General features: G+C 37.9%; 1 protein-coding gene across 1 annotated transcript; it reads left to right on the top strand.

Moving 5' to 3' along the window:
• Positions 1 to 265: 265 nt before the first annotated feature.
• On the top strand, positions 266 to 26504 carry trpc6b (transient receptor potential cation channel, subfamily C, member 6b). The gene is made up of 12 exons (XM_079620280.1): positions 266 to 565; positions 8515 to 9271; positions 14505 to 14690; positions 14885 to 15049; positions 15180 to 15396; positions 17143 to 17370; positions 19566 to 19830; positions 20410 to 20605; positions 22614 to 22817; positions 23020 to 23079; positions 23261 to 23336; positions 26094 to 26504. The coding sequence occupies exons 1-12, from the start codon at positions 420 to 422 to the stop codon at positions 26228 to 26230; spliced, it is 2637 nt and encodes an 878-aa protein (XP_079476406.1). The 5' UTR covers positions 266 to 419; the 3' UTR covers positions 26231 to 26504.

Here is a 26504-nt window from a genome sequence, read left to right as displayed (position 1 = left end):
ACTCCGACAATAGTATCCCAGCGCCCATGAGGGGGCGACTCGCTCCACTTCGAATAAAACAGATTTTTTTCTAGTAGCCTGCTGTATGGATTCTTCACCTTATATGTACCCTTTTCGTATTGTGATCATTTTAATTATATTTATCAGACGTAGGCTACTGTTTAAAAAAAAAAATTGTGCAGGTTTCGCCAGCATACACTTCAATCTTACAATAATGTATTTAAAAAAAATCACCTAATAAAATTGGAAAAGGTTTGAACGACTCGGATAGCTGTGACATCATCACACATTCGATTTGTTGAACACACTTGACTGAATAAGCTTCCCCAGGAACACGCGGGCACTTTTACGAATCAACCCACACTAGAATTCGCTTCTTTAATGAAAGATAATTTAAGGAGAATTTTGCTAAACTATGCATGACCACAGCTATTCCTAGTGAGGGGATCTTTCGTGCGCCAGTGATTCATGAAGACAGCAAACCGATGTCCACTGATCACACTTCTGTTCATCAACGGATGAACACCGACTTTGAAAAGTATCCTTTACCACGCTATTGCAAGAGGTGAGCTCTGTTTATTGGACATTTTGGAGAGATAGGCTACATAAAAATGTTGCAACATTAACAAAGTTAAGCAAAGTTTTACCACTTTGATAAGCTCATTGTTTTCCTGATTTTTGTCATTGTATTTATTTAATGCTCTAGCTGTACATGTAAGATAAATGATTGCCACCCTCTCTGACACACTGACATGTTAAATCTCCCTGAAGTATTGATCTGAAAATATTGATAGCCTACGTAATTATACAGAAAAGACATAAATAACTCTGTTCTTTGTCACATATGGGGACCTAATGTGAGGTGAATTAGGGCAATAACCTCTGCATCTGCCTTGCTGGAACTGACAAAATGAAGATTATGATGTGACCTTCATTACACAAATGTTTATTTTCCTCTATCATCTGTGGTCTTTATGTGGTCTGTATTTGAAGAATTAGTTAGCATTTCAGCATGATATGGATTTTTGTAAATCTATGGCAAATTTGACCCAAAATATTAGACATTTTCTAGATTTAACCACTCATGTTGTCTACTCTAGTCAGTCCTACTTTTTTTTATGTGTATTTTTTTTAGAGTAATGTCACTCAAAATACAAAGATGAAGTTGTAGATGTTCTTGTCTTGAATTTTAAAGGGAAAAAGTATAATACAGATTTAACTGTGAAGAGAACATTGACACTGATTTATCTAACAGTAGTTAGATGCCCCTTGGCTTCTGAGATGGTTTTTTTTTGTTGAATAACAAAGACAGCATTAGTGTAGGCGGGCTCATCAATCTCTGATTCAGCGCTGTTATTGCTACGGAAACAAACAAATTATTTTTAATTGAAATACTTAGTATTAAATTAAGCAATTTAAATGCAATCATTCAGGCACATCCTCTATTATTTTTCTGACATATACATGTTACCCAGTTTTTAAAGTACTTTTAAACAACTTGTAATTTGGTAAATCTCAAATTCACACTTAGAATATTTTTTCAAAATTAATAAGCATCTTAGATCCATTAACATGGATTCAAGTATAATCTGAAAAAGAGATTCTAAACATCTAATCTGTGTACAGTGAACAGTCACCTCACAGTGTTAAAAACTGAACATTTAAGGATTTTATTGCAATACTAAAATATCATGATCCAAGTGTTATCTGCAAACATATGCTGCTAGAGGTTTAATCTGAACTATCTTTACTATTGATATATTTTGCATCGACTTTAAACCAACTGGTCCCAAAGTCTTTTTAATGAATTTATGTCTGTTAAAACTTCTCAAGTTCACACAGGTGTCCTATCATAGTAATCACAGGTGTAGTTCATCACATGTGAACACGATCCATTTTGTCAACCAACAGATGTGAACACTCATCCTCAGAATCCCATGAGGATGATATACAGCTAAACATTTTATTATTAATTTTATATCATGTATAGCTGATATACAGCTATACATTTTCATTATAGCATGATAGTGGCCAAGCTGACAGGCCTCTTTCTTATTATAATTCAAAGTAGTTAAACTACACTTAGCTATAACAAATGTAGATAACTAATATTAAAGCTATTCAAGGAGAAAATATATATATTTTAAATACATTTTAAAATCTACAAAATATTTCTAATCACATTATATAATTTATATTATGCCTCAACCTACATTAGTCCACAAACATACCTAAAGTACACATACATTTAACTGCACTTTTCTGCCAAAATTACCACTAGTGGCGGTAAAACATGCACAATAAAAATATTTATTTACTGTTTAAGTACAGTAAAATATTACAACTTATTTGTGTGGTTCCTGCTTCCTGGCACAATATACTATATTATGATCTAGGGCTTTGACTTTTGCCCAAAAATCATATTCGAAGTTTGTTTGTTTATTAATATTAATACTCAAATATATATTTGAATATTTACTAATAATATTTTGACCATTAAATGCCATCAGTAAGACCTATATTGATATCCAATTTAAGATGTATATGTTCTGTCCACCAGAGGGCAGTGTATCACTCAATGTCAATAGGCAAGCAGATGTTTTCAGAAGAAAAAACACACTGTCACGACAGTTTTTTATTTTATTACAAATCAGACCCTGGAAACACAAACAGTATGCACAGCAATATGTGAGCGAAAGCCAGCCATTACTGACACATTGTTTAGCGATCTGACAGCAATTACCAAGAGAACAAGGCACTTTGAGATGTAAATCGATCTCTCAGGATGCATTCCCCTCCCCAATGCCGATCAATCATGTACCGGTAGATTAGAACACTTTGAGATGCAGCGCTATATCCCCAACAATCAAACATGTAGCCTAGGCTAAATTAGAACTCGCCATTATGGGTTACAGGGCTCCAGACTAACTTTTTTTTACAAGGAGCGCTGTAGCCCCTGACTTAAAATTTTAGGAGCACAAGCAGCAAATTTAGGGGCACACCTTAAATCAGCTTGCAATGCAATTATTACAATTTCCCCCAAAATAACTGTAATACTGACAACTTCTTTAATAATAAATAGACTTAACGTTCAGATATTACAATGTGCAGTTTTATTTTAAGTTCACAGGGCTCCAGACTAACATTTGAGGGCAGCAGCACCGGAGCCACTGAGTTCTACAAATAATACCTGGTAGCACTGAGACTGACAAAAGAGCACTAAGCTTAATTTAGGGTGTAGATGAAATTTACTTGAATTATTATCATTCATAATGTCTTAAGATTCATTGAAAATTAAAACGAGTGAAAAAATTTGATGTTAGGGAGTGAAAATAGCAAATAAGCATCCTACGGTCTACAATGGTCATTTAATTAATTTTTTTATTTTTAAATAGGTGTTTAAATAAGAGTTTTCCTACATCTTAAAATGTTTAGGTTTAGGGCAATCTTTGAAGGATAAACAAAAAATGTGTTGGTCATTACATTAAAAATAACATTTATATATGATATTATAGTTTTTAAGGGCTGGAAAAAAAATGTGTAGTACTTGTAAGGGTTTGACTATTTCTGTCACAATACCATAGTTATGGTTAGTATTATTACATTTGCCATATCCATGGTGAATGTTGCTGATTTGTGGACTGAAAGCCTTCAATAAGTGTTTCTCCTGGTTTTCACGTCAGTGCTGTTTGATCTGATATCTGTGGTTTATAACAGAGAACTCTGTGCCGAATCTGAATGTTTATCACTGGATCTCGCAGCGATGATGTTATTAATTCTGAGGTGAATTCAATGGATTTCTTCACTGGATCTCCAGAGTCTGGATCTCCTAGTAACAGTGTCGCGTGATCGAGATCGGCCCGCAACTGGCAAGGTCGGGCAATTTCTCTTTGGAGCACATCTTGCACAACAAGGCTACGTTTTATAATGCAGGTTTTATATTTCCAAAAACTTGAGTTTGAGTTGTTATGAAAGCCACTCGATAATTGAAAAGTTTTTGTAATATTTATTATTGATGATAATAATTAATTATTACCTCCTGCCGAGTTTTGGAAGAACACATCTCCAAAGAGGTCCCCCATCGCGCTAAGAGCATTATTTTCCTTGCGCTGCTGTGGCTCCGTAGTTTTGGCCTTCCCCTTCGCCTGTCTCCTCGCTGAGCTCTGCAAGCTCCCTCTGAACCTTATCTCGCACTGCCTGCCGCGACTCTTGTTCCAAATGAACCAGTTGGCGAAAACGCGGGTCGAGGTAGCTGACTGTGTTCAGTGCTGTTGGGTAGTTTTCTGTTGACAGCGCCTGGGTGGCTACTATGACGGTTTCAGCACATCTTTCACCTGCGGAAAAAACACACAATTAATAATAAGCTTATCCTAGCGCCACTAACGTTAGATAGCTAGCTAACATGATATACTGCTAGCTAGTAAGCGCAGTTAGGTTATGTGCCACACAACACAAACAGGCTTATATGTGTTACTACATTTGCAAACAGTAATGTTAACATAAGGGACATAATATGATTAGACCCAACATAATTAGCCAACGTACTGACCTTCTCCATCAGGGTCCGCTCCAGACGGCTGAGTTTCTTCTCCATTATCACCGCTGCAACAGGGGCTTGTTGATCAGCTGCCCAACAGATCATATCATAGGTACTGTTCCAGCGGGTAGGGCCATCGTTGATGAGCTGGACTGGTTTGAGACCAAGGAGCTTCTTGACTGACTGTTGTTGCAATGGCAAGCCTCTTTCTCGCTGCCAGGTTAATTGTGTGAGCCATGCCCAAGTACCTCTCTAGCATTGACATAGTTGGTCGCATTGTCTGTTGTGATGGCAAGCACAGACTCCCGCTCCACGTGGTATTCTCGTAGAATCCTGTCGATGCATGTGGAAACATTCGCTGCTGTGTGAGCGGTTTGAAACTAAGACGTGGCCAGGACGACATTTCTCATCTTCCAGTCCTTGTCGATGAAATGGGCTGTGACCGTAACATAGGACTCAGTAGCTAAAGAACTCAACCCATCAGTGGTCAGTGCAAGTTTTTCTCCACACAGCATTTCCCTTATGTCACCTTTGGTTGTGTCGTACAGCTTCGTTATTTTACCATTCATGGTTCTGTAGCAGGGGATCTTGAATCTTGGCTCTAGCTCGTGGACGAAAGCTTGAAACCCACTCCCATATACAACGTTAATGGGCCTCATATCTTCACAAACGAACCGTGTCAGCAAATCTGTCGCTCTATTTTGACGGGTATAGGGGAGACCTCGTTAAGGAGATAGCATTGGGTCGAGTCTGACCTGCCTCGCCCCCGATCCCTCCCCCTCCTCCTCTTCCAGCTTGCCGGGATGTAGTGTTGACAGATGGGCTCTCATATTGCTGGTCGTCGTGTGGTATGTTAGTTTGGTCCTACATACTTTACACACCACTTTGTCTTTGCACGTGATGTCCCTATTTTTTTTGGGAACCCAAAGTAGCGCCACACGTTGCTTTTTAGATTTTCAAGAGTGTATATTTCAAACTCCTCAGGCGTGTTTGTTGTAGGCGTTGGCGCGGCCATTGTTTTTGTATACAAAATAGGCGCTAACGTCACCTATGACGACGCTAACGTTGGCCCAGATGACCAATAATAGCCTTGCTAATGAACTTCGCGATTCACAACTTAACCAGGCGTGAAAAAGCCTCGGAATCTGAATTGAAAACAACGTTTCAAGCAAACCCATTTACAAAAAAAAGAAATGCCCATAACAGATTTGAATATTAAAGGCTGCCTAATATTCGTTCAAATATCTTTTTTATTATTATTATATATTCAAATTATATTCGAATAACAAAATTTGGAGTCAAAGCCCTATTATGACCTCAAACCACCTTTACCATAGTTTGTGATTCGTGAACTAATTAATGTTGTCATTTGCATCACAAAACCAGCTCCATATGGCTTTTCCGGTATAGTAAACATATAGTAAAACATTCATCTGTTTCAGATAAAACTGCTTTTAGCACCACTCATGGAACATTTCACTTTAAAAAAAGGTTTGCGGAATGTGCTAGAAGCAAACATTTTCTATTGAGGCTGGGTTGCTTATCTCGAACACAGGGTGTTGATCAGGGTGACGTATGTTGATTTTTTTTCCTGGTGAATAAAAAAAAAGATACTTTTTGAAGAATCTTTACTTTGATCTTTCCATTCAACAGCAGTTCCCTATCAGTCATTCATAATCGACGTTATGTCAGAGCGACTGACAAATTGGGATCTTGTCTGAGATTGCTTCAACATCAGAAAAAGCTATTTCCCTAAAAGAGTAAACACAGGTATGACGTTGCGTATTTTTAATTATGTCATTCCACCCGTGTGTTTCTGGATGCGGTCGTTTCCTGGCCCATCTGACAGCCACGATCTCTGCCTGGGCCGTAAGCACGCTGATGTTCCTTGATGAGTCATGCACCCACTGCAGGAAGAGGACCATCAAGATCAGTTGAGATCAAGACTAAGATATCTTGAAAGAGGTGTCCCCTCTGCTATTGTCAAGCTGTTTCTTTTCGTGCACAATTTCCCCACTTAAAAGGGACAGATACATTATCAAGAAGGCCTTAACTGGATTCCACTCTTCTTTTTATTGCATCAATTATGATGAGTGTTCAAATAGGCAGACAGCAGAAAGGTGAAAAAACCTTTAACAGAAATAAAAATACAAAATACATTGCAGATAAAGCATATTAAATATCCATTGTCATTTAGCTCTTTGTATCTCTTTTGATATGCAGCATTATCAAATAATATTATTAATATGCTTAATAAACTTTTTGAGTATAATCTGCAACATCTGCTTAATCACACGTTAACTTCAGAAATAATATCGTCACTCTCTCCCGCAATTAAATTGAAATACAAACAAATGTACATAAATCAATACACCAGTAACTTAATAACATTAATATTTGCTACACGGAACTAAATTTATCTTGAAATAGTCATGTTATATTAGCAGTTACAGAAAGTAGGTCACGGAATCTTTCCGTGCCGAGCACAGACAGATATGCTGCGTCACAAACTAATTCGACATCTGCCACTGCACAAGCGTAATTTTCTTCCATTTACACAAGCAAATCGAATTATTGAAAAGACACCATTTGGCACCCACGTCCAGACCTCTGGAACCTCCCCTTGTGCTCTCTAGACGGGACTTGGCCTACCTCCAGTGGTAGGTCAAGTCACTTCAGCTAGAGGCCCTTCAACAAGGAGTGCTTACCTTTTGAAGTGGAATCTTTTTATTGATTGATGTTCTTTTTATTGATTGATGTTCTTTTTATTGATTGATTTGTATGTTGCCGCTGTTTCCACACACCATGATGCAATAGACGGCAAGTCTCTGGGGAAACACAACTTAATCATCAGGTCCCTGAGAAGCACCAGGAGGTTGAAACCTCCTCGGCCATGCCTCATCCCCTCTTGGGACCTCTCCCTGGCCTTGACGGCCCTACAGAGAGCACCCTTTGAGCCCTTACAGTCAGTAGAGATTAAGTTCCTGTTTTTCAAGACAACGCTCCTGACTGCGCTCACATCCATTAAGAGCACCTCTTCACATGGCACCTCTCTGGCAGACATACGCAGAGCTACAGGCTGGGCGACATCTAACACATTCGCGAGATTCTACAATCTCAGAGTGGAGCGGCTATCTTCCTGTGTGTTGGAAGATCAAGATCACTCCAAGGTTATTGCACTCTCAGACGAGGTCCTGATTCGTCAGTCGTTCTGACGTAACATCTTCGTTTCCTCCATCGGGGAAAGGGAGGGGGGGGGGGGGGGGGGGGTGTATGTTCTGTATTGTTGTGTTTGCTCGGGCCATACGCTCTTCTGTCCGTGTGTGTGTTGTGTTTGATTTAGAATGCATTTCGTGATTATTTCGACTGGGTGCTTTCATGCTGTCATGTTCTGTGTAGACACGCAGTTGGTGAGAGCTTTCATTGGCTGCGCATTCGTGTCATGTTTTGTTTGAGCACATGGCATGTGATTTGTGTTCACTGGCCATGTGCTCTTGTTTTTGTTATGTTTGGTGTAAGCACATGGCACATAGAAACAAACATGACTAGCCATGTCTCTCCTGTCTATTGTCTAACCCCACCCTTCTTTTTTTATCTTATTATTGGTTAATTTGCCACACTTGTCCTCCCTCGTTACTAGCTTTGTTTGCTCTCTCTATTTATTCTCCTTGTGTTTGCGGTCCTGTACCAGATCGTTGTTGTATGTGCATCATGTTTACCCGCTCCCTGTTGTCTTGCTGCGCTCTATCTAATCTAAATTGTGGGCTAAATGCAAGGGGAGCGACTTCTTACAACTACATGTTTTGGTTTGAAAGTGACTTCTGTGAGCTGTTCTTCATATTTTGCTACACTGTCTGACAATAGATAATGGACCTTTTTCCCCTCAACAAAATTTCACTATGTTTACACTGGTTACTTCCCACTACTGTGTTTTAAACAAGTATGTTATTAAAATTATTTTCTCTCTGTTGGAATAGGTGGAGCAATGATGACATGCAAAGGCACACATTGGCTAAGAGCCGGCGCATGGCTACGCGAAGACCGGCCTACATGTTTAACTCCCGTTACAATAGTCTGACCTTAATTGAAGAGCGTTTTCTAGAGGCAGCTGAGTATGGAAATATCCCTGTCATCCGTAGGATGCTGGAAGAACTTCCGGAAATTAATGTCAACTGTGTGGACTACATGGGCCAGAATGCATTGCAGCTTGCAGTTGCCAATGAGCACCTGGAAGTGACAGAACTCTTGCTGAAAAAAGAGAACCTGGCCAGGATAGGTGACGCTTTGCTTTTAGCCATAAGTAAAGGATATATTCGTATTGTGGAGGCCATTTTGGGCCACCAGGCCTTTGCAGACACAACCAAACTCACTAGCAGCCCCCTCCAGACAGAGACACAAGACGACTTCTTTGCCTACGACGAGGATGGCACTCGGTTTTCCCATGATATTACACCCATTACACTAGCCTCTCATTGCCACGAATATGAGATTGTGCACATTCTGCTAAGGAAGGGTGCTCGCATTGCGCGCCCACATGACTACTTCTGCAAATGCAACGGCTGCCTTTATCACCAGAGGCATGACTCTTTTAGCCATTCACGTTCCAGAATCAATGCCTACAAAGGGCTGGCTAGCCCTGCCTACCTATCCCTGTCCAGTGAGGACCCAGTACTGACGGCTCTAGAGCTTAGCAATGAACTGGCTGTACTAGCCAACATAGAAAAAGAGTTTAAGGTAGGCATAATAGGCCTAATTAACCCCTCACTAGACATCCCCCATTTTAGCAAGTGGAACACAAATGACATACCCAAAATAAAAACGTTGCTACTCATAAGTCATTCTTGATACATACATTAATCAACATATATTTAGAAAGATAACACTTGAGATTACAGTTCAAGACTCATAATTACTCAGACTGCCATTAATATGGAGATATATATGCTCAAACATAAAAATAAAAATATTAAGAATATAATTTTTAAATGTATAAAAATATTATATAAATGTGGTATAACAAATTATACCCATAATTAAAGTGTGGTCTTGCTTCATTTCAAATCTAAGGAGTTTTATCTAAAAAATTCTGCCTTTTATTAATCATTTCATAAGATTATATTGTGTGTTTTTAGAGAAGGCTAATACATGCTAATACAATTATTTCCCATCAACGCCACTTTTATCCCAGATTTGTTAATCCACCTATTACCTGAAGTGTTTCTTAAAAAAGAAAAGAAAAAGAAAAGGCACAATCTTGGAACCTCATGTGAATTCTTGTAACAAAATAGATAGCTCCTGGCGCAACAGGTGCATTAGAGCTACAATTAGCATCAAGCTACATAACACAATTTAAAAGATTAATATTAAACTTTTACTTAATTCACTTTAAACCACCAATGAGTGTTTGTAAAAACTTCCGATTGCCATTTACTATGAATTGTTTGTCATATAATGTTGTTGAATTGTTATATTTAGCATTTTTTTATGGAGCTAATAGTTGCACCTGCTTAGCATATATACTGTAAACATTCCTTATTCAAATGCATATACCCTAAATCGCATGAAAATCCAGAGATGGGGTTCTCGTCCAATCAAGGGGGTTCAAATCGCATGGCTTGACTCAAGTCTGACTCGAGTCGCAAATTTAAGGACTTGAGACTTGCTTGAATAAATTAAGAAAATTACTTGACTTTGACTTGAGATCCAATGACTTGAGACTTAACTTGAACTGTATGACTCGAGAATGACTTTTCTATAACTTTTTATATAAATCATCTCAACATCAATTGATGAAATTTGCGATTGCGTGACGCTGCACAAGCAGAGAAAAAAACATAAATACTAAATACAAAAACATCTCCCAGCATCGTTTCTTTTTGGATATAAACACTTCGAAATTGACCATATTCATAAAAGGAGATTTGATGTACGCATAATAACTGGAAAGGGATATCAGACACAACCATCACAACCTCGAACTTCATTCACCACCTCAAATAGTAAACTATGGCTTGTTTAACCTGTTTGTTATAGTTCATTTGACCAACGTTAAATACAGAGAGAATAGTGGTCAAAACAGCATGCCTCTTTATACAAAATTATATTTTCAAATGTAGCTTAAAGGTCCCATGACATGAAATTTTCACTTTCTTCGTTTTTTTAACATTAATATGAGTTCCCCTAGCCTGTATATGGTCCCCAAGTTTCTAGAAATTTCAATCGGTGTAAATCGAGCTTTTGCTATATTTCTCTGCCTTTGAGAAAGTGGAAGCTCAATCGGGCTGATCTTGAATCTCCTTCTTATGACGTCATAAGGAGGAATGTTACCTCCCCTTTCTCTGCTTTGCCGCCCAGAGAATATTTCCCGTCCATGAGAAAATGAGCTAGGAAGTAGGAACGCGTGCGCGCGATTTTAGTTTGTCCACGAGAGATATCATGGCTTTTGAGCGAGCGAAGCATAATAATTGCTCAATAATTGGATGTACAAATGAACACCGAAGCCTTTTTTTAGTTCCTTCATCCAACCAAGAACCAGTGGATTAATTTCATTTTCTCTGGAAATGCGCCGACACAACTCCCCAAAGATTTGCATGTCTGCGGCAAACATTTCACCGACGACTGTTTCCTCAACTTGGGCCAATACAGAGCTGGCCTCGATGAACGTCTGAAAATACATTGATCGAGCTAACGTTACCAAGCAACACTTTCTGATGTGTAATTGTTCAAGTTCAGACAGGTAATCTTTCTCTCAAAATCGTTTAATACTGTTTATGCCTCAGTAAGTCAAGCCAGTGACTAAAATATCAACTTCACATCATTTCTTTTAGTAGGATGAAAATAATCTTATTTAAATTGTGAATAAATTATATACAGAAAGCGATCAAAGAACAATCTTTCCACACAGCGCGAGTTTATCTGGACACTTGCCAAACTCGTTATGAAATCAATGATGCACGTTACACTGCACAACGAAGCTCTTACTGTATTTACATCATCGTGTTTGCATTGGGGAAAGCATTTGAGAGAGTGCAGAAACTGCGTTGCCATGATAAGATCTTCATTCTCGCGATCAACAACAGACTGTCATCTGCGCAATGCTCACCACAGCAACATTTTATGTGATGGGAATAGATCTAAATACTTTAAAAACTTCTGACGATTCGTTAATCTCGATAGCTGTAATAGTAAAAATGTATAATAGCTGTAATAGTAAAAGTATTCGAGAGAGTTTCACATGTAATAAGTAGCTATTATGCAAGCATGTCAGCCAATCACAGCAGTGGCCGGTTACACTGAATCTCACAGCAGACACGCCCCTTCAAACAGAGCGTTCAAATCAGAGGCTAAAATTGGGCTAGGAAAAATGCCTTTTATTTCTAAATTATGACTATTTTTGATCTAAAAAACATACTAACATTGTGAGGACAACCCAGTAAACATGATAAAATAATAAAATAACCCCATGTCATGGGACCTTTAAGGCTGTCAATAGATTCAAATGATAATTAATTATGGCATATGTTTTGTATATAACGTGCATAAATTCACAGACATTTGCCACAGTTTCTTTCAAATCATAGTGCTTTAATGCCAAATATGTTGCTCTTTCCAATGACGAAAAACAACATACAAAATGTTTTGTTGTGTTTTATGTTTCTCTTGAAGCAGGGTCAGACGTTATCAGGGGGTTGGGGGGCAAAATGCCAGCAGAATTAATACAATGCACCCAAAATTCAAGAAATGGTGGAAAATATGGCCCTAGTATGAGTTATTTTTAATATTTATAACATATGATATTAAACAAAATTTCCAGAATATTGGAGCAATTGCAAATGTGATAATGATTTATACAACAGTTCAGTAAACAAAGAGTGAATATTGTGATGTGACATTTTAGACATAATATTGTCAATATTGTCTTTTTTTACTCTATTGCTCTAACGACAATAGTTCCAAACAAGCCACAGAAAAAAAGTTGAGTTGCGCGTATCTGAACGATTCTGGGGTTTTGTGATTCAGTGACCCAGTTGCTTAGTTCCAGAATGATTCTGCAGTTTTGAATTTGCACAAATCAGTTGAATGAATGCTTCTATGACTCGTTCATTAAAGGATTAGTTCACTTTCAAATAAAAATGTCCTGATAATTTACTCACCCCCATGTCATCCAGGATGTCCATGGGCCCTATCTTGCACCCAGTTTAAAGTCAGTCTAAAGACAGTGGCGCGTTGCGCGTGTTATTCATATGCTATTTGAAAGGCAACGTTCTTGGCCATAATGTAGCGTGTGAACAACGCGCATACACTTTGATTCTCTCATCTACACAAACACAGCAGGTTTCATTTTTGCAAATCATACATTATTACAAGGAAAAATATTAACACACGAGGGAAATCATTGTTGTGTCCATGAAGATGTGAAAAAATAAATCTAGCTTACACATTTACTCAAATTATTATACGCCTGTTTAACTGAAGCTAATTTGGATTGGTTTCTCCCATCCCCAATGTCACTTCTCTGTCTTTTACGGCCCTGACGAGAACGTCGGTCTCCTCGGCTGTGAATCGCTCCTGGCGTGAGCCTGGAAAATCCGCCGTAATAATGGCAATCCGCCAGGGAACAAGCGCGTCTGCTCTTAAAGGGAATGTGAGATGATGCTCTGATTGGTTTATTTCACGTTACGCCTAAACCACACCTATGAATAATGAAGCTACTTCAGACCAACCCATTTTAGATTTGCGTCGGGCGCAACAGTCATTTATCTCGCCGGTAAAATAGCAACAGCGCCCGAGATCCACCCACAAAGTTACTTGCGTTTTGCGTTTAATACTTGCGTTTCAAAGCGTTAAAATAGGGCCCCATGTCTTTCTTTCTTAAGTTGAAAAGAAGTTAAGGTTTTTGAGGAAAACATTCCAGGGTTTTTCTCCATATGACTTCAATGGCAACCAACGGTTTGAACGGTCCAAATGTCAGTCTCAATGCAGCTTTAAAAGCTCGACACGATCCCACCCGAGAAATAAGGGTCTTATCTAGCGAAATGATCTGTCATTTTCTAAAAAGAAAAAAAATCATATACTTTTTAACCACAAATACCCGTCTTGTACCATCTCTGAGATGCTCCACGCATTACGCCATCACGTTGGGAAGGTCGCTGATATTTCCCATTCCAACATTTCAATAGATTATATGTAATTGTCAACACAGTAAAGAAGAATGGGTGTGTCCAAACATTTCATTGGGTATTATCAATAAATGGGTATATTGATATATTCTCAATATCAGACAAGGAAGTACATTAGAAAAAAGACAAGCAACAAATGGGTTTAAGAAATATGATTACTTTAACTTTTTATGCAGAGTGCATATGGATGTGGGTGTGCAGTCTTGCCTGGTAGTTAGTGAGTTTGCAGCCTTTGCCATAGAGTGGGTGGATTTGCTCTTCTTGCTTATATCATTATTGATGGGTGTAAGGTTTTGTATGCAGATTCAGTCTTAAACAGATGGTAAGCCTGCTCTCTTGAAAGGAATGAAAAGCATATTATCTGCTATGACGTGCAGACTCACATGCCAGTTGGATTCAATTTAGGTGGCAAGATCTTTTTCAAGAAATGTATACAGGTGAAACTCATGTGAAAAATGTTAATATCGTGTACATTTTTATTTAGTTCAGTAATTCAACTTAAAAGGTGAAACTAATATATTATATAGACTCATCATATGCAAAATGAGATATTTCAAGCCTTTATTTGTTATAATTTTGATGATTATGGCTTACAACTACGAAAACCTTTTCACAATATTCTAATTTTGAATTTGGGGTTTTCATAAGCTGTAAGCCATAATCATCAAAATTATAACAAATAAAGGTAACATTTATTTTAAGGTATCTTTAGTAAGGTGTAAATGGTGTAATTGTTATCATACTTGTGTGCATATTTTCAACAGATCTATGCTAATTTCCATTCACAGAATGATTATAAGAAGCTGTCTATGCAATGTAAGGATTTTGTAGTTGGACTTCTGGATCTGTGTCGGAATACAGAGGAGGTGGAAGCCATTTTAAATGGAGACACAGAGACAGGTGGCCACTTTGACAAGAGCGGTAGGCCTAATCTAGCTCGATTAAAACTGGCCATCAAATATGAGCTGAAAAAGGTGGGTTTCTCTCATAACAAACATTAATAATGCACACAATGTTTTCAGTAAGTGATATAGTTATTAGGCAGATTGATTCATCTAAGTACCCTTCAGTGTTGAAATAAATAGGCTTCATCACTGTGGAGGATAGTGCAGTAATATTAACATATATGTTTACTGTATCTCTGCCTGCTCTTATGCCTCCCACACAGTTTGTAGCCCATCCAAACTGCCAACAGCAGCTTTTGTCCATATGGTATGAGAATCTGTCTGGGCTCAGACAGCAGACCACAGCTGTCAAGTTACTTGTGGTTTTGGGGGTGGTGGTTGGACTTCCCATCCTGGCCTTACTGTACTGGATAGCACCCTCAAGCAAGGTCAGACTGCAGTAACCTCCACCTTTAGTCAATGTGAATTCAGCCAATGCATTGCATTTCTGTTCTGCTACATAATAATCATTCAACAATGTAATTTTTTATTTGTTTTGTGCAATATTTTTTATTCTAGTTTGGGAAGATCATACGTGGTCCTTTCCTAAAATTTGTGGCACATGCAGCTTCTTTCACAATCTTTCTTGGCCTTCTCATCATGAACGCTGCTGACCGTTTTGAAGGGACAACTCTCTTACCAAATATGACCATCCACGACCACCCCTCCCAATTGTTCCGCATGAAGATCACACCTTTTACTTGGATGGAAATGCTGATCATTTCCTGGGTCATAGGTCGGACATCTCACTGTGTTACACAACAAATTTTAACATTTATTCTAAATCAGATAATTTCATAATCTCGCTCGCATGACGCTCCAACCTATATACATTTTTGGAAACATAACAGAGAACTTTTGCAGAATGTTCATACTGCTCATTTTCTTTATGACAATTTGTGACAAAGTTCCTAAAAGCACTATAAAAGTAGTCCATATGACAAGTGTAAATGGGTTTGGAATGACATGCGGGTGAGTAAATGACACATTAGACGTCACCGCTGGAAAGATGAATGTGTATTTAAATTGGGTCATGTATTTAGTAGAAATGTGAAATTATTTTAGAAGTTGGTGCCTTCTAGACTGAGAAAAGCCAGAAAATTTATTTTTGGCTCATGTGGATGAAAGACAACTACTCCCAGAATGCTCTTACTTCGCTGCCCTACGAGGCCACTCCCAAGCCACGTCTACCGGTTACAGAGGGCAGTATCGGAAGAAATTATACAACTCGTCACAGAGATTTACGATAAAACGGCGTCTTTTCAGTTTCGAATCAACTAGTAGCCTAGTTAGTTGACGAGTTAGTCCGCCCCAGCTCGAGTCTGCCCGGGCTCTTCCTCCTGACCGCTGGGCGGGTCTCGCTCCTCTGCTGCAGCGGCTGCTCCGGCCGCCTCTTGTTCCTCCATCGTCCGTGGCTGTTCCTCGCTGTGTTGTGGCTCGTGCGGGTGGCCACGAGCGTCGGATTCGCGCGCCAGATTTCGGGATCGCCCAGGATGTCCGGGATACGGCTTTTGTTTTTTGCGGTCGCCATTCATTATGTTTACATGCACACCTTTTGTTTCAATCGGACTGAATTAATTCCGATTGGTGTATCTGAATGTAGATTCAGATTCTGAATGTGAATCTGAATGTAGTGTTTACATGAAACGCGATGCTCATGGCTGGCTGTGCGGGCCGCAGTGCAGCGGGGAGAAGTTGCGGATGGTGGGGGAGTGCGAGGCGGCCGGGGCAGCTGCAGCAGCGGAGGAGCGAGACCTGCTTGGCGGTCGCGAGGAAGATCCCGGGCAGTATCGGCCGGACATGTCCAGGAAAAAGAGGACATATGGTCACCCCTACCACTCAGCTTTTTCCACAGAGAAAGAGCCTGTTAGCTTAGCTTAAAAAAAAGATGGCTGACACTATTTGTACATTCTGTGAGTGAGATCCCACCCTCTATGGGCGAGTTGAAAACATGCGGAACTAGCTCCTACTACTGGCTGTAGTTTTTAGCCTCTGGCCAGGAAAGACTCCGATGATGCAAAATGACGATTTTTGCGTCATTGGAGGATTTTTTCCAGATAAAAAATACACAAATCTCTCATCCCAGGAGGACATGAGGGAGGGAAGCACGGTCATTCGAAAATACTACCGGGTTTCTACTGATACAAAGCTTAATGCTAATCGGTGAAGTATCCCTTTAAGGAAAGTTCTCACAGTGATGTACTGACATGAATCCCAAATGACTGCTGCAAGCACACAACAAATCAGAAGGGTCACGACTCTTTAAACTGTCTAACAGCTGTCACATCTGCCCTATCAAAATATATTAGATATATATTTGTAAAAATTATCTGTAAAAGAGATATTGTTAATTTAGAAAGAAAAAACACTTTCACTACAGACTCAAACCGTTTGCTTAAAAATATCAGACATGGAATGACTTTGGGTGCATGAAATGTTTTATAACAAAACTCTAATTATCTGTTTCCTCTTCCTATTAAAGGAATGATTTGGGCTGAATGTAAAGAGATATGGTATCAGGGTCCTCGGGAGTATCTGCTGGAACCTTGGAATTTGCTGGACTTTGGAATGTTGGCCATTTTTGTGACTTCCTTCATTGCTAGATTTATGGCATTTTGGCATGCAAATGTTGCACAGCGTTACGTCGACAAGCGCTACACAGATCTATCAAACATTACCTTGCCCCTTGAGATAGAATACTATCGTCTTGGTGAGTACTGCTGTCAAGCTTTATTGAAGAAATAATGCTTTGTCCATTTAAAAGAGACCCTTTTCAGAGTCTTGATTTTATTTTTGGTGTCTACTAGAATAAGTTTTTATACTTGAATGTTCAAAAAACACAATTTTCACATATTTTACAATATTGCTGCACTTCTCTTCCCAGTCTATCAGAAACGCTTTGTTTAGTTCCTATCTAAACTATCTTATCTAAACTATCTTATCCTATCTTATTCCTGTCTCTAAGAAGCCCCTCCTTTTGAAAAGGGCAATGTGCTCTGATTGGTCATGTTTTAACAAACTAATAATGCAACTCCCTAAACCTTTTTTATGCTCAAACAGCAACATCACTCACTAAGTTGAAAATGTGAAAAAATAATAATAGCTTTAAAAATCACTTTGCTTTGTTTTTGAAATAATTTCAAGAATGTGGTCTGTATGGAGGGTCAAAACTGCCAAATAAATAAATAATTATGATTTCAACAACGTTACTTGAACAATGCAAAAATATTTTTGCAAAAGATTATTTTTATAAGTTTTGTTTAATGCAATGTTGATCATACGTATTGGATAATAGCATCTACCAAGTAAATAAAGGTAATATGCTTATTTATGCATTTATTTATTTACATTTTTGTATTCCGCACTGATATTCTCTACCAATATGATAATAAGGTGGTGGTGAGATGACCTCTATTAGCTGATTGATTACAGAATGTGCATTCAGCTAAACTCTGTACACAAAACATATGGGAATCTTTATTATTTGCTTAAAAAACAACTCTAAAATATACAATACTACACATATATCACAGTAAAAAGAGATTAATTTTGCACACACATGTAAGCCAATGCAATCATCAAACATTAAAGGATAATTCTGGTATTTAACACCTCGAGTCTATATTGTAGTTTGTTTTGGATGAACAAGAGTGGTGGACAACATTTTTTTGACTGGTTCCTCCCTCGAGTTTTTGACAATAAAAGAATTGGCCATGGACCCATTTAACATTGGAGTCAATGGGCATGTCCGAAAATGTCATTAAAACAACCTTTAACATTAGTTTTCAAAACTGTGCAACTCACCGAGTGATTAGTGATGTTAGTTGATGTTCCAGAACCAATAAGTGTTGCGAAATACAGTTTCTGTCGTGTTTTATTCATCATTTTGTAAAATCCCATTGTTGAAAAAATAGTTCCACTATAGCAAAATAAACAGATTGGAATCATATATTGCGACGATATATTGTTTATAATCATCAACGAACACCACTAACCACTCGGTGAGTTTAACAGTTTTGTAAACGAACATTATTGGCTGTTTTAATGACATTTTCGGACATGCCCATTGACTCCAATGTTAAATGGGTCCATGGCCAATTCTTTTATAGTCAAAAACTCGAGAGAGGAACCATTGTCAAAAAAATGTTGTCCACCACTCTTGTTCATCCAAAACAAACTACAATATAGACTCAAGGTGTTAAATACCGGAATTATCCTTTAAACAGCACATAAATCAAAACCGCCTCATGTTACTGAATATAATGTTGACCTATGAAGAGTTATAAGACTGTGAAGCTTTGGGTGTGTTGATGGACTCAATCTATGTTTTGATCATCGTTCTAAATGCCTTTTGCATGAAGTCTTTGACAAAAACGCAATTTTCTCAGCTTTTTGTTTAAAATAAGCTAGAAGCAAGAATATTGTTTTTAAGCAGAAGCTCTTTCTTTTAATATATTTTATGTTCATATATTTATTAAACAAAATATTTTGGGGGGCATGACATTTTTGTGAAAATGATCAAAACTTTTACTTAAAAAAAAAAAATCGCTGGTAGGGAAAGAGTTACTTCATTAAAGGGATAGTTCACCCAATTTTTTTAATTCTGTCATCATTTACTCACCCTCAAGTAGTTCCAAACCTGTATGAATTTCTTTTTTCTGCTAAACACATAAGATATTTAACTATTTAACTTGAGGGTGAGTAAATTATGACAGACTTTTTGGGTAAACTATCCCTTTAATGAAGTGCAAAACTAACGCAGACAAGTGGGAACATAAATGAAGCAGCTCACACTTTGTCCACCAATGACTTTCCATTTTAAATTCCTTCAGCTTGACCATTTGAAAAACCTGTAGAAAAGACCAGATTCTCAACCTTTACAAGTTTCCTTTTTATATATTTCAGCTCGTGTCCACTGGGTTCCTTCAGACCCTCAGCTGATCTCCGAGGGCCTTTATGCCATCGCAGTGGTTCTGAGCTTCTCTCGGATTGCGTACATCTTGCCGGCAAACGAGAGCTTTGGGCCCTTGCAGATCTCTCTGGGCAGGACTGTGAAAGACATATTTAAATTCATGGTGATCTTCATAATGGTGTTTGTGGCCTTCATGATCGGAATGTTTAACCTCTACTCTTATTATCGTGGAGCAAAGCAAAACGGTGCCTTCACAACGTAAGCAATGAACATAACGGGTTGATTCACTTTAATTCCTTTGATGATTGTTTATCTCTTCCTTTGTAATCGTTTCACATCCATGTCTTTATTCGTTATATAATTACAAAATGCCCAGAGCCTTTGGCACCAATGCACACGGACATACTGGTAGTAGGCGTTTGGCAAATTCAATTATCATGACTACCACACCATGACCATGTCCATGTGGACACGAGAGTCCTGGACTCTTCATGCTCTTGATATTTAAAAAGCCTCAGGTCGATATGAAATAGATAAGTAATTCATTGAAATACAAAATGAATTCATTAAAAAATGTGAAATAAAAATTGGACTGTTGTGCCATTTAGTAAATACAGTAGCTTTTTAGAACATATATGCGAGTTGCACCAACCCAATCTCATGAGAAAATGCAACTATTTTATGAGTTCACGATTTTGCCTGAATTTGTACATGAAAACGTATGATTTTTTTTTTGCAAAAATTAATAATATGGACATTGATGAATAAAATACTACTATATAACATACCCCCTGACCTAAAGGAAGTTGTCTGTTTCTTCTTTTTCTTCTTCTCCAGAGTGGAGGAGAGCTTTAAAACTTTATTCTGGGCTATTTTTGGACTTTCTGAGGTCAAGTCTGTCGTCATCAACAACGGGCACAAATTCATCGAGAACATTGGCTATGTACTTTATGGAGTCTACAACGTTACCATGGTTATTGTCTTACTCAACATGCTCATCGCCATGATTAACAACTCATTTCAGGAAATTGAGGTAATCACATTATCATGAAATGAGATTTGTGAAATGACCAGACGTTAGGATAGGATGGTACAGGCCAAGGGTAAATGTCCAGACCCCATTGTTTCCCATTCATATTCCTTTTCAAATGAGATACAGATCCTTTATGTTACTGTTACATTTGTTGAAATACAATGGGAAGTCCTCTTTGGTCACAGCAGAACTTTTCTCTCGTCATCAATCAACAATCATTTGTTTCAAAAATTACAGCCTGTTTGTGTACACTTGTGAAGAAACAACTGTTCAAAACTGGCTGTTCACAATGTAATACAGTAGTGAAATATAAATTGGTCATGCATTGAATGGAACATGTACAACAAATATAGATGCTGCTGCAAAGTAAGAATGTCCTTATTAATAAGATGTATTGCGCCAGGGAGGTCTGATAAGGCAACAGGAAACAGAGGAAGTTATTTTTGATGCATTTTATTGCCAATCTGGGGATCTCATTATTTGAACATTACTAATATGGCAACACACTTAACTTGGCATGCTTTAGTTCCATGTCATTTAGTTATTATGTATGCAGGGGAAACTGGGGCTAGTGGTCACATGGGGAAGTTCTATATCTTAGTAAAGGTTTTGAGTATTCCTACATTAATTATTGTGATTTACATAATATGCATTTGACAGATAATTTGTTCCACTTAACCCTCTGATTCTCTTCATTTGGGCCGACACTAGTTATCTTTGGGGTCTCCAGGGACCCCAGACAATAACATGTAATTTTGTAAAAGAATAATAGTTTTTTTTTTTTAAACAAATTTCATTTTACTCTGTTTATTAATGTTTTTACTCCACATTTGTGCAGTTTTTGGTCATTTTTATTGTTAGAATTGTGATTCCATAATATTTAGATATGAATCCAACTGGAAAAACTTGTGAAAAGATATGTTTCAGTTAGTCAAATAGCATTTAATGGATCTCTATAGTCATCTAGTGGCTAAAATTATATTTTTTTACTTTTAAAACTACATTTTCCAAAATATGGGCACAGATTTTACACTAAACCATGTAAAATGATCCATGTTATCCCCATAAATGAAATGTAGAAATTTGGGTCTTTTATAAAGTGAATTTTACATAAAAAAGCTGTTTTTGTATAAAAACCTATTAATTAATTAATTTATTTATTTCAATTTTAAATATATCATAAATCCTCCAAAAACTGCACAAATGTGGATTAAAAAATAATAATAAACAGAGTAAAATTACATTTGTAAAAAAAATAATAATTATTATTCTGTAAATTACTTGTTATTGCCTGGGGTCTCCAGGGACCCCGAAGACTAGGAGTGTCACTATATTTTTCACGCTAACATAAAAACATATCATTCAATTTTGTTGATCTAGAAAGTGTTGAGAGACATAGAAAGTTTCATACCATTTGGACAAAGAGACATTTTTTTTTTATTTGAGCAATTTATTTTAATTTGAGAACCCGAAGATATCCAGAGGGTTTTAATGGATGAAAAGTTGTGGAGTTATGTTTTTTTTTTACTTGTAGCGCCCCCTATTGGTGGAATTTTATGAAACTTGGTGTGAGTCCTCAGAATGTCCTGTTGTCTTTATGTGTGAAGTTTCGTTAAAGACCTAAAAATATATATTTTTTATTAATTACTCACCCTTATGTTGTTCCAAACCCGTAAGACTTTCGTTCATCTTCGGAACACGAATGAAGATATTTTTGTGAAATTTGTGAAGAGACACAATTGCTTTATATGATGAACTGACTGAATTTGGGCTTTTTTTCACATATTTTGGGATCTTTACGATTTACGGTCTCTAACGCCCACACACTTTTAGAGCAGAAAAATAAGGAAGAGAAAGAAGAAAATCAGAACTAACTCAATAGGGTTCCAGCAGTGCTTGGACCCTTAATTATGTCCACATAATTTTTGGGCCCACTATATGTATATAGATATATGTATCAAATTGTATGCCATTTCCAATGAAACCATATAATATGTGTTTGTGACAGAACGATGCAGATGTGGAGTGGAAGTTTGCCAGGGCTAAGCTGTGGTTCTCTTACTTTGAGGAAGGAGGGACTCTGCCTGTGCCGTTCAACCTCATCCCCAGCCCAAAATCAGTCATCAGCCTGGCTATGAAACTCAAACAGCTCCTGCTAATACCCCTCCACAGACACAAGGAGGACCTGAAGGAGGACACAGAGCTCAGTGAGGTGAGATGAAAGGGAGACTCTTAAAATAACTCTCTGATGTGTGAGTTTTTTGGTCTGTCTGTGGGGTTCTCAATTCAAAATTTACACGTTTATTGGTATTTGGTGCCCTCTAATGGCCAGACAACACGAGGAGCTTTTCATTTATTGAAAGAACAAAATAGTTTTAGTAAAATATTCACAAATAATTGTTTTCCCCCTCCAGTCGGTTAAACAAAAAGAGTCCAGTGAGAAGAATTCACCTCATACATCAAGTCGCTACCAGGTAATACACACAACCCTGACCAGTCGGCTGATAGCCTTATTTCGTGCTGAAAAGGGTTTATTTAGTGATCCCTTTACAGTATCCTGATTATTACGCAGCTACTTATTAAAACAAGTAAGCAATATGAGAGACAAGAATCTAGCACAACTATGAAGTTTCCTGCTATTTTCTGTATCCACAGAGGATCATGAAACGGCTAATCAAACGATATGTGATCAAAGCACAGACTGACAAAGAGGGAGATGAAGTTAATGAAGGTACAATGTGTCATTTCTGTCCTGTTGTATTCACACATTCACACAAACTCATTGAGATAACCCTGTGAATGACAATGTTAATCACTGAGTTAAGAGAAAATGTGTTGTTTTGATTTGTTCATTAAATTGTCTCTTTAATGCTGTATTAAATGTTCCTCATTTTGTATTGGAGGTCTCAATGTGTATGCATCCAAGGTCAAACACACTTTAATTTTCTCATAATATATATTTCAGCATCACTTCTTTTCTGACAGTGTTGGATCAAGAGTTTAGTCGAGACATGAGTTTAATCGAGACAGTTTAGTCTCTCTAAACCCCTCCTCTCCGAAAGCCTACTCTGCTCTGATTGGTCAAATGGCCAAGTCTGTTGTGATTGGTTTACCGCTTACAGCGTGTGTTGGAAACGAAATACCCATTGCCGTATTTGAATTTCAGCTCCGGAGGCTTGCTCATCTCTTGTATATGACCAGTAATTCTGATGTCAGTTTTATCGTAGTTTAACCCTTTAGACGTCAGTTTGGTGCAGTTTCGAAAACATTTTCGACGATACAGTTTCGAAGTTGTCAACTGATTGGTTGAATTCTACAGGATTTCCGGGAGACGTGTGTCGTGTTCTTTAACTCGCCTGGAAACAAAGCCGTTGTGACGCCAAACCCCCTCATGGAAGACGAAAGCCGCTGAGTTAACAAGTATGACATTGAGCGCTTATTAGGATCAACTAAACGCTGGATTTTCCAGAGTATGTGAAGTTTGCGGTGCCATTGTTGCAGTAAACTTGCACAACATTTTTGAATGAATCATTTATTAGATGCATGCTGGTCTGTTTTTGTAGGGACTTCGACTTTACATATTCACACCCCTAAACATGACGTGGAACAAAACAAACTGTGATTGGTTGCTTTACATGTCAGTCAGACGGCCTCTGACTTGCTTTTAGAGAGCAGAAAACTGAGTCTTCTCGACATGTGTCAGTAACACAAACCAAACTCTTCTCAGCTATAACTACAGTGTTTGAGAACGGGTCAAAGTCGATGTTGTTCCGGGCAGCCAATGAACACCAGACTGGCTTTTTGCAAATTTGTTACAAAACTACATTGGCTCGTGCAAGAAGTAAGACTGGAATTACTGACGACTCTTTTCAGGAAGTTCAGAATCTTTTGAGAGACAGTAACTTAATTTATCATGCACTTTAACTTTGAAACTTTGCTGTGGTTTTACATTCACAAACAGCTATATGTAAGCAATAAGGTACGAGAGGCTGTGCTGTATCGTGAGTCACGGCTGAAGGGCGTTGTTAAGCATGACGCGAAGCGGAGTGAATAAAACAGCTATTGACCAATCAGAATCGAGGATTGGAACTAACCGTTTTATAATACACATTATAAAACGGTTAGTTCCAATCTTTGATTATGATTGGTCAATGTTTATTCACGATAAAACACTGCTATGACCGCTTCACCCAACTGTTCTATGTATCACTACACAACACCCCTACAAGCCACTCTTAGCAATGTAAACACATGTTTGATCTCATCGATATTGTTCATTGAAGCTATAGTAGAGTATTGTGAGAGATCGAGTAAGCGATTGTACCTGCATTTACAGAAGACATAGCATTTTCCTTCAGGTCAGTCCTATATATATATTCATAAAAAAAAAAAATCAGTTTGAATGTCCGCTGCTATAGCTTGTCCTTTTAACAGTTAAGGTGTTTTCTTGTGCCTGTCATCTGTCAGTTACGTCTTCCTTCTCCGTGATCACAAGTTTGAGTCCTTTCAATGTAAAAGTCTTCTCTACTGACTGACTCACTCATAAAGACAGCCTTTGCCGCCATCTATTAGCGGAATTATATATGTAACTTCTTTTGCTGACTCTTTAAGTGCAGGGACTATTTTTTCCAGCGGAAGGAAGGCTTTTAGTGATTTTACTTCATGAAAGTTGCATAGATACATATTTTTCGGCTTTAGTAGTTGTATTGTGTGGTAACCGTTTCATAAAAGGTTACCTTACCTACATGAAAGGTAATATTTGAAAAATAACAATGGGGCACCTTAAGCTTTGCTCTTAAAGGTATATTTCATCCTATGTCATACATCGCGTCAAGTGTTACTCTTCTGGCGTAAGTCCACTTGCGTAGGCCGTCTGTCGGAGCTAGATATTTTAGTCGATAAAGTTTTAAATATGAATATATTTCTTACACGAACGCATCACTTCACTTCAGAAGGCCTTTATTAACCCCCCAGAGCCATGTGGATCACTTTTATCATGGATGGATGCACTTTTATGGACTTCAAAACAGAAACCTGCCATTCACTGCCATTATAAAGCTTGGAAGAGCCAGGACAGTTTTTTATATAACTCCGACTGTATTTGTCTGAAAGAAGAATGTCATATACACCTACAGTATGATGGCTTGAGGGTGAGTAAATCATGGGGTGCTTTTCATTTTTGGGTAAACTATCCCTTTAAAACTTATATAATATAATATATAAATATATATTTTGATGCTATTATTTACTCAAATTCACACTATTCCAAACCAGAATTTGTGCTGTTAATTAAACAGATGGTCACAACACTTGTTGAGAGCTCTTGTCCTTGAAAGGAAATACACCAATGGGGAAATGCAATTATCACACACGCACAAAAAAAAGTGTATTGCCTAAAATCTGGTAATGTAATGATCCAGTTACAGTATTTAAGCATGTCTCTGATCATAGAAGGTCTTTATCACTCTCTTGACTTTGTGTCTTACAGGGGAACTAAAGGAGATAAAGCAGGACATCTCAAGTTTACGCTATGAGCTCCTGGAGGAGAAGTCCCGTCAGACAGAGGAGCTAGCAGACTTGATCAGGAGACTGGGAGAGAGGCTGGGCAGTCAACAGAAACTGTAGATTTTTTTTTGTGTGTGTGTTTTTGCTTCTGAAAATGCTAATAATGCTGCTGTTTGCCATTTTGTTGCCATGTTGTGTCATATTGTAAATATGCATTGTTACAAATATATATTATTAGGAACAGCAAGACAAAGAAAAAAGCTTCAAAGTTTTCAGTGAAGCTGAGCGAGCCAAACTTATGTCACAGAGCAGAACACAGTCTGAGACTTAATGTTTCAAATTTTTGACAACTGTAAAAGTGTAGTTTTGTTTTGCATGGTGGTATTGATGTTAA

This window comes from Phoxinus phoxinus (assembly GCF_949152265.1).
Source record: "Phoxinus phoxinus genome assembly, chromosome: 8".
NCBI lineage: Eukaryota > Metazoa > Chordata > Actinopteri > Cypriniformes > Leuciscidae > Phoxinus > Phoxinus phoxinus.
This window is presented reverse-complemented; position numbering and strand designations above follow the sequence as displayed.